Source organism: Pagrus major, chromosome 17 (assembly GCF_040436345.1).
Source record: "Pagrus major chromosome 17, Pma_NU_1.0".
In the NCBI taxonomy this organism is placed as follows: domain Eukaryota; kingdom Metazoa; phylum Chordata; class Actinopteri; order Spariformes; family Sparidae; genus Pagrus; species Pagrus major.
In genome coordinates, this window is record NC_133231.1 from 16,255,198 (window position 1) to 16,263,735 (window position 8,538).

The 8,538-nt window shown below is 37.1% G+C and overlaps 2 protein-coding genes across 2 annotated transcripts; one reads left to right on the top strand and one right to left on the bottom strand.

Moving 5' to 3' along the window:
• Positions 1–202: 202 nt before the first annotated feature.
• Positions 203–2,955, bottom strand: LOC141012325 (uncharacterized). Its single transcript, XM_073485775.1, has 7 exons — positions 2,884–2,955; positions 2,637–2,802; positions 2,417–2,524; positions 2,065–2,121; positions 1,598–1,696; positions 1,379–1,495; positions 203–1,295 (listed from the first exon to the last, which is right to left on the bottom strand). Exons 2-7 carry the CDS (start codon positions 2,796–2,798, stop codon positions 1,266–1,268), a joined length of 573 nt encoding a protein of 190 aa, XP_073341876.1. The 5' UTR covers positions 2,799–2,802; positions 2,884–2,955; the 3' UTR covers positions 203–1,265.
• A 240-nt stretch (positions 2,956–3,195) lies between these two features.
• Positions 3,196–8,493, top strand: LOC141012326 (uncharacterized). The gene is made up of 6 exons (XM_073485776.1): positions 3,196–3,385; positions 4,996–5,177; positions 7,273–7,392; positions 7,570–7,626; positions 7,719–7,826; positions 7,930–8,493. The coding sequence occupies exons 2-6, from the start codon at positions 5,010–5,012 to the stop codon at positions 8,026–8,028; spliced, it is 552 nt and encodes a 183-aa protein (XP_073341877.1). The 5' UTR covers positions 3,196–3,385; positions 4,996–5,009; the 3' UTR covers positions 8,029–8,493.
• The last annotated feature ends 45 nt before the right edge of the window (positions 8,494–8,538 follow it).

Sequence of the window (8,538 nt, forward strand, 5' to 3'; positions counted from 1 at the left end):
TTTTTCTTCCTCTGTTTTCGCTCTCAATTATTGTGAGTCCAAACAACATTTCATTTGTCGTATGTAGCAAATATATCACAGCAAAATTGTGTTACCCTTTTTTCCCCTAACTGATACCAAAAGCAGATTTACCATTTGGGGAATATTTGCACAAAGTAGAGGAGTGTGTTGGGGGTCCACAAGAAGACAAATGAACCGCAGATAAAGAAAATAATGACTTTTATTTGCCCAAATTGATTCACAAAGAACAGAGTAAAAACTAAACATTGATAAAAAAAGAAAGAAAGAAAACAGCAGTGGTGGAAAGAGTACTGACAATCTGTACTCAAGTACGAGTACAGTCACATTACTGAAATATTACTCAATTAACTACTAGTATTAAAATAATACTAAAGTAAAAGTACAGTAAAAAAGTATTCTTCTCAAACTCTCCTCGGAGTATTAGTTACTTTTTATCTGTTGATGTTCAATCTTTCAATGTTTTTTATGTCCGTATGTCAGGGTTTTCATCAGCCCGTTTTTGATCGGGTAGTCTTATTGGCTACAAAAATGCAGATGGAAGGTTTAGATCTGAATTCAAATTGTTCTCAGTACAAGTGCCCAAAAAAATGACTTAATTTCTGTAATTTGAGGAGTTGTAATTCATTACTTCCACCCCTGTAAAATAGTGGATGTAAGTAAATAAAAAATCTAAGTATAAAAAAGCTAAATGAGTTACGGATAAAAATTTGAAAAACAATTCAATTAAGAATCTGTCATCCGTCTCAACTTTTCTACTTTATTCAGGATAAGAGCAGTCAGGATTACCCATGTTGACCGGCAGCCGGGTATCAACAATCCACTAAAGTGAGCCAAAATGCAGAATGATAGTCAAGCAGCACAAAATCTCTTACAACCTTAAAATGGAAAATTTGAATAATGTACACTGGTTCAAATAGATACAAGAGGTTTTAAAATATGATCTAAATGTCCTGGAAGTGAGCGCTGAACGTTCTCCAGGACTCAAGTGTGGAAACACCATTACTTACACAATGCAATATAATCAGGCAGACGTATACAAACAATAATCTATGTCCAACAAGTGGATCACTCACATAAAAGCCGCTGTTTGCATATTTTCTGACTACTTCTGAAATTAAAACAATAGTTAATTTTCACATTCATTGTTCATTTGTATGTAGAGGGATCAATGTTTGACATTGAGGCCCCACATTGTAAATAAGTGGTTGGTCGTTGGTTTGTTGAGCTCCATCACGCCTTTAAACTCAGTCTGTTTGTTTCAGCAGTATGGTGGGCTGCAGAACAGAGAATGAGCAAGATTACTTACAAATAGTCTTATTCCTCTTACTGTATTGTATGTGTGAAGAAAACGACATACCAACGTGTTGAAACTTTGTCTGCATATAGCTTTACTCAACCAGTAGATCAGGAACACGGCCATTAACTTTTCAAAAACCAGCAGAGTCAAAATCAGTCCCTCGATTCCTTCATGGAACTATTAAAAAAAGTTGAGACAATTGTAGAAGTAAATACACATTTGCTATTTCAGAGAGACACAGAGGTTACTTGATACAAGATAAATGCTGTTTTCCTTTACCTGGCTCTGTCGGATATGTGCCAAACTAATCCCACAAAAACAGACTGCCACAATTGACCAGAAGAAGCTGATGATGTTCAGTGAGAATGACAGCTTTGTCTGGAGGGTAAAAACACGAGGAACCAAAAGAAAATACATTCCAATACTGATTATTTTTCTCACAAAACCAGGATCAGACTACTTGTGATGATTTTGAACCATGTTTTAAATGATCAGATTCAAATTATTTACACATTATACACAAAATTATATATATATATATATATTTATATATATTTTGATTGGCATATCTAAATCTAAATCTCTACTTCATCTACTGTACAGAATAGTACTACCCAGCCAGCCTATGCCAGTATTTTTTAAATAAAAATAGTTAATTTATCTATTGTAATTAAAGAATTCACTTTTTTTCTGTGTTGTGAGATTTTCACCGTAAGAAAAGAACAAAGAACAGGTTTTTATCTTACCACATGCATGTTGGGAGATTGTCCAGCTGCATAGGACAGCATACCAGAGACCACAAACTAAGGTGATGATAAAATAAAGAAATTATAATACTAATGCAATGCTGAATATTGCAGATTATCAAAGAATACAAGAAAAGATAAGACCGCATGCTGGTAAACTGAAATGTCACAGCAGCAAAAGGAAGTACCACTACAGATGCGTAGTAGAGATACTGTTCCAAATCACACAATTACAGTATATTACAATGGAAATGCATAAAGAATTGTTTTCTAATTGTATTCCCCTTCGTTATACAGATTTTTCCCCTGAATCATCATTGAATTAAATTTTTATTTTTGTGTCTGTATTTACCACAACACTGGGTAGAGTGTAGATATAGTGCAGCAGCAGGTCGTAAGGTGTCTGATTAAAAATCAGACCGAGGGTGACAATGAACACACCAGCGATGGCTTGGGCCGCCTAATAAGAAAAGAGAGATACCTCATTACAATGCTGCATCTCTATGTGAGTTAAAGCCAAAAAAAAAGCTCATGATCATGACTCCACCTGTGTAAGAAACAATTCAACTTACTCCAAGAGGTTTAGGTTTCCCATTGATTGCAAAGATCTTGTAGGAATCTTTGTATACACACTGAAATTTGTCCGGCATCAGTTGACCCTCTCGAGCGCCGTTTAGACTCCCGATGGGAATGGTGATGATCATCGATTCATCACATACGAATGTCTTCTTCATTCTCCTGTGAACAAAACAAAGTAAAGGATGTTAAAAGCAGGTGATATCTCTGTGGTGATCTGTCGTCGAGGTTTTCATTGAATACCTTCCTTTCTTCTCGTATCAGGATTCAGATCTGAATTTCTCTCTTCTCTCCTCTTTGTCAAATGAGTTTGATGAGGAAATGACCCAGCGAGCTGGTTGTCTTTGTCTCTATCTCTACCTCTCTCTCACTCTGACACACAAACTAACACACACACGCGCGCGCACGCACACACACACACACACAAAGTTCTTGCACACTTGAATTTGAACAGTTGAAACTGTTAAGACCTTTTATTCAAACTTATCCGTTATCATGAATTTAAAGAAAAGTGTTTTTGGTGAATCAGAAATAGTGTACCATAACATATCACTAATGGCAAAGAGGCACACACAGTGAAGGTTGAACATGATGATATAGCAAAACCACTGGTAGAGTGAGGAAGTCAAGGCGTGAAGTGACCTCATCTTTCAAAGTATTTGCAGGGAAGTGAAAATGTTGCCTGAAGACTGAGGCAGACAGACAGATACTGAGGGTGAAAAAGTTTCTGCTCAAGACAAACGTGGTAAGAATCCCAATTTAAGATCCTTATTTAAAAAAGCTTTGTTGTACATACTTGCAATGATGAATGTGAATCTGCAAGCATCTCAAATTGTGTATGTGTACGTTCTCCAGTGGATCGGACGTTTTTGTGCATGTTAAATTTGTCATCTAACAAAAAATAATAAAAAGGATATGAGAAGTATTGGAGACTATTTGGAGCTCTTGTTGATATATTTGTTCAACAACCTAGATATTCAGTTTCCGAGTTAATGTTCTCTTGCAGATTGTTGACGGGTTGAGAAACGCTTATTGAATTGGCCTGTAGAAGTTCGGCTCTAACAACAACATGAATGTGAGAGATGCTACTGAGCAAAATTCAAATATCAGAATTTATCCAGTTTGTTCGATATACACTAAACAGATTTACAGTAACCCTTATCTCTTTATTTATTAATCATTAAAAGCCAGTGATGTTTAATTCTGGACACTGAAATTTGTGGCCGTAAATGTATAAATCTGCAAAAACCTACAAATATAAAGCAGAGGAGGGGTTTATGGCACAACTTCACCTACTTTAAAGGTGCATGGAGAAGGCAAAAAATCTTAAGTGGCCAGAAAGCTCCAGCAACACTTGTAATATATGTAACAACTTTATTATTCGAGCGACGCGTTTTGGCACGTGGCCTTCATCAGGGTTGCTGCAGCTTTTTGACCTCTTAACACCTACAAATATGTAAGTCCTTCATTTGACAAAAAATCAAAACTAACGTGCACAGAAACAACTAATAAAACCATATCATATTTGGTATATCAGCCACATAAAAACAGAAACAGCTGCACAATGTAGGCTTCATATTTACCTACTGAAATACAATGCAAAAGCCCTGAAATAAATTCTTCCTTATTCATCATGCTTTTATATTTTTTTGACATTACTCCTTTAATTGTTTGCACGTTAACTGATCACCATGGTCCATTTGAAAGCTGCACTTTGTGCTGATGTATTAGATTGCATTATAGTGGAAGATATCTCTAATATCTAATTTACATAAATGGTTGAGAAAAATATGACACCATTCAATATAATGCAATCCAACAACAACTCACAACAACAGTTAAAAATCTTTGTTTTAACAATTTAAACGGACTGTTGAATGTACAAGATTTTCAATTGTTCTGATACTTTTAAACGCCACCGCAGTTAATGTCCCACGTTAAGACTAAGGGAGAAATGATTCACAGTACATTACAGTAAATTACAGTAAATTAAAGGGGCTCTGTGTAAAAAATATCAGCCATTAACGTGTATTAATCACTTCTTTTTTGGCCATATGTGAGCGGATGGTCAAGCGATGTGAAAAATGAGACCTTTCCCCATCTCTCTCGGTTGCCTTTTCAAGCCTGAGGACGATTTGTTTAAGTTGTTTAATGCTGCTGGACTGATAATTTCTTTGTGAAGGACTCGCACGTTCTCAAGCGCCTCGTCTCAGTTCTTCTCTCCGCTCGGCAAACAGAGAAACAGTCTGCTAACAATAACTAATGGCCAGCACAACACAGAAGTCCCACAGAGCCCCTGGAAAAAGCACATACATTATATTATTATACATCATGAGAAAATTATCATCCCTCCAGATAAGAGAAGCACCATGGCCTGTGCTGATGTTGACATGGACATCCAAGGAGATGATGAAGGGCCAAACACATCCAGCCCTAGAACGCCACCGAGGCTACAACATTACCAAGCTACAGAGTTACTGCCGGACGACAAAGGGCCGCTGCATGACCTGCTGCGGAAACAACCTGATGTGCTGGGGGTAAGAGAGACAACACTGCTCAGGCTTTACAAAAGAATAAACACTTGTTAAGTATCATGCAAACCAATGTAACAGCCAATAAAGAACCCTTTGAGAAGGTCATATTGTCAAGCTATCTTTGTGAAGGTGTCACAGAGGAGATGATTTGACTTTTCTTTTATAATATACTTTTTGGCCTTTGTATGGCTTGTATGGGACAGCTTCAGAGAGATGACAGGTAACAGGTTGAGAGAGAGGCGGGGTATCATGCAGCAAGGGGCCCAGGCCGGACTCGAACCCCGGGACGCTGCAGCAAGGGCAAAGCCTCTGCACATGGGACTCCCGCTCTACGAACTGAGCTAATGGGTGCCCCATGACCTTATTTGACAGTGAAGAAAACATGGCATTTTATTGCATCAATTTAGGGTTTATGACCCCAATGTTTTACGTGACCCCAGTAGAGAGTGCAGACTCCAGAAAACGTTACACAGAAATAATGATACATTCAAATATATCAAACAAATATTAGTCTTAAAAAAAAACCTCTGCAATGGGCTGCATTTCTACAGCACCTTTATACTGACAACAATGTAAAGCACTAAGCACACATTTTGATCCACCGACGGTAGCGCATCCAATCATGGTGTTGACTCGTGCTCATCAGGAGCAGTTGGGGGCTGAGTGCAGCGGTTCTCAAACTCTTCCCCCCTGAACTGACACAAAATTAGATCAAGGACCCCAAATTTAATACAATTTTGTCCTAGTGTGTTCAGATGTTTAATTACAGAAAGTGTGTGAACACGTGAGCAAAATAGTCATTCTCTCACTGTGTTATATTTGGATGAAATTAAACTACCAACCCCGCAATCACTGGATAACATGGTTTACCTGAGCTGCTGTCAGTCTGCATTAATTGCCTCATAACAATGCAATTAAAATAAAACACTATAAACTTTGTTCTCAAGAAAAGTCCAATCCATACAAATATTGATAACTATAAGCTTTGTGTGTTAATGTGATTGTAATCAGGTCTTTACAGAAGGAGCCTCATTTAGTGTGTTGTGCATATCTCGCTTCATTGTTGTATTGTTGTTTGTTAGTTACAACAATATTGTGTATAGTCATAAAAAAGAAGATTTTTTTTCTTGTACATTACAACTTTATCTTAATATTCTAACTTTGCAAAGACTTCAGTCTAGGCATTAGTGATTATAATCTTTTTTTCATTCCTCCATGTGACTTTGTCATTTACAACACAGTTTATCCAACATGTCACAAACAGATAACTAAGAGGTGTAGTGAAGAGGGATGTCCAAAAACACTTGTATCAATTGTGCACATATGGGCAGCAGCAACAGGAAACGCATTGTTTGTGGCTTTTGTGTTATTCGACCTCTTCCGTGTGCAGGCTGAAGTTTCATGTCATCCTGTCTGTATGATACTACGAACATGTGTGCAGTATTCTCAAAGGGTGCACATTTATTTATTTTATTTATTTATCTCATTTGAGTTTTTTGCTGTTTAGTATCTTTTATCTATTGTTTAACACTATTCAAATTAAGTCTCTACCTCAACTTTTTTGTATGAATAGATGAATGAAAGGTAAACTCACTGGTGAACTATTTGTTCGTTTAGACTTTGTTTATCTCTTGCTATGATTTGGATGAAAATGCATCTCAAATAAGATGTTTCAAACATTAATTACAGCATATTTCATGCTTCATGTTGATATTTTCTGTGTTTTGTTGTATTTGGTAACAATTTCAATTAAGGACACATACATTGTCATGAATTCATGCATGAAAATCATACTCAATAACAATACTTTGAATTAGTAGACACGTGCAAGATTGAACTTGTCTTATGCATGAGTTAACACAAGGACATCACATCGATCAATGCAAGAAATATGACCATATTCATGCTTGCTGAGGTCTCATGTTCATGTCTCATCGGAGCCTCTGTGTTGTTGCATTAAGGTCATGATTGAGATAATCTTATAGTCATAAGATAGTCATTTTATACTGCATGCCGGAATTCATGCACTAGATAAAGATAATAAAGTAATCTTATAATATTTCCTGCAAAAATAACAGAGTCTCTGTTCCTCTGTCAGTCTCTGCAGATGGTGAGCGGTATCCTCAGTGTTGGAGTGGGAATTATTTTTGCTGCAACGCAGGAGATGAAAGATTCCCTTTTCGCTCTGTTCAGAGTTTCCCAGCTGACTGGAACACTCGTAAGCCCACATTACTTAAATTATACATTAAATTATTAGAACAAAAGAATGTTAAGCTATAAGTTTGTCAAGAATGAGTCAAAGCAAATGTTAATATATCCAATTTATCTTCAATAAAGTGACTCATTGAGTCAAACAGTGTGAAAACTGGCTGAGCTGTGTTCTTCTCCTCTGCAGTTCATCTTCGCTGGATTCACCTCCAACCTGTTGTTCAAATATCCAGGATTACTACCTGTAAGTACAACTCAGTACAAGTGCAACAAGCAACACAAACAGTTATTGAAGGAATTACTTAAATAATGATGAATGTATGGTTTATGTTCCAGGTGTCCCTGAAGGTCAACTGTGGCTGCATTATTGTAGCTGTGGTGGCAGCTTGTCTGATTAGTGTTGACCTGGCTCACTGGACTGAACAACAGGATCAGCAATGGAGGGTAAGACGAAATGAAACCCTTCAGTACTTATTTAGCAAACATATTTAGTATATGTATTCACTATTATGAAACTAATACTTGATGATCTTTATGTTTTAAACAGATGGAGCTGCTGGAACTCTGTGTGTTGGGGCTCGAGATTATTCTCTCTGTGATCCTCTGCTTCTGGTTCTTTAAAGAGAAACGTGCCAAATCCCCTTGATCAGGCTGTTGATATAAACTGAGAAGAAATCTGAGAATTAAACACTTTATATTAACTATTAATTGTAAAGTGCTTGAAGGAAGTTAAGGGACCGCATTCACAAATGTTTAGTTTTTTTGTACGTCAAGTGTGGCTTTCTGCTCTGTCTCAATTGCCTATAATGGAGGTGAGGCGCCATCTGAACAGCTCGGGCTGCGGTCTGCATCTGATGTTTGACTCTGACTGAAAAAAAAAAAAAAACTGTGGTACACAAATGTCAGCTTCTCTAATGTGAAGGAAAAACCACTTCTTCATTCTTAGTGTACCGGTAGCAGTGGGTCCCATAGTGCTGCTCTCTCTGTCAATTCGCAAGGGTGTCTCTGTGGTTTGAAGCGTGTGCTTTGTTATCGGTGGAAATATCTGCAACTGCTTCCACACTTTCAGACGGTTTCGCACACATAAAGCTTTACTGAGCTGTGAATTATCCATTTCATTGTCTTGGTTTTTGTTTGCAAAGAAATGAATACAACA

What these genes read in the sequence shown, in the direction of transcription:
- LOC141012326 (XM_073485776.1), top strand. Translation starts at nt 5,010, where the DNA reads ATGGCCTGTGCTGATGTTGACATGGACATCCAAGGAGATGATGAAGGG. An exon ending in CCCAGCTGACTGGAACACTC is followed by an intron (nt 7,393 to 7,569) that starts GTAAGCCCACAT and finishes TCTCCTCTGCAG; the next exon opens with TTCATCTTCGCTGGATTCAC. An exon ending in AATATCCAGGATTACTACCT is followed by an intron (nt 7,627 to 7,718) that starts GTAAGTACAACT and finishes TTTATGTTCCAG; the next exon opens with GTGTCCCTGAAGGTCAACTG.
- LOC141012325 (XM_073485775.1), bottom strand. Translation starts at nt 2,798, where the DNA reads ATGAAGAAGACATTCGTATGTGATGAATCGATGATCATCACCATTCCC. An exon ending in AATCTCCCAACATGCATGTG is followed by an intron (nt 1,697 to 2,064) that starts GTAAGATAAAAA and finishes TTTACCCTCCAG; the next exon opens with ACAAAGCTGTCATTCTCACT. An exon ending in CACATATCCGACAGAGCCAG is followed by an intron (nt 1,496 to 1,597) that starts GTAAAGGAAAAC and finishes TTTTTTTAATAG; the next exon opens with TTCCATGAAGGAATCGAGGG.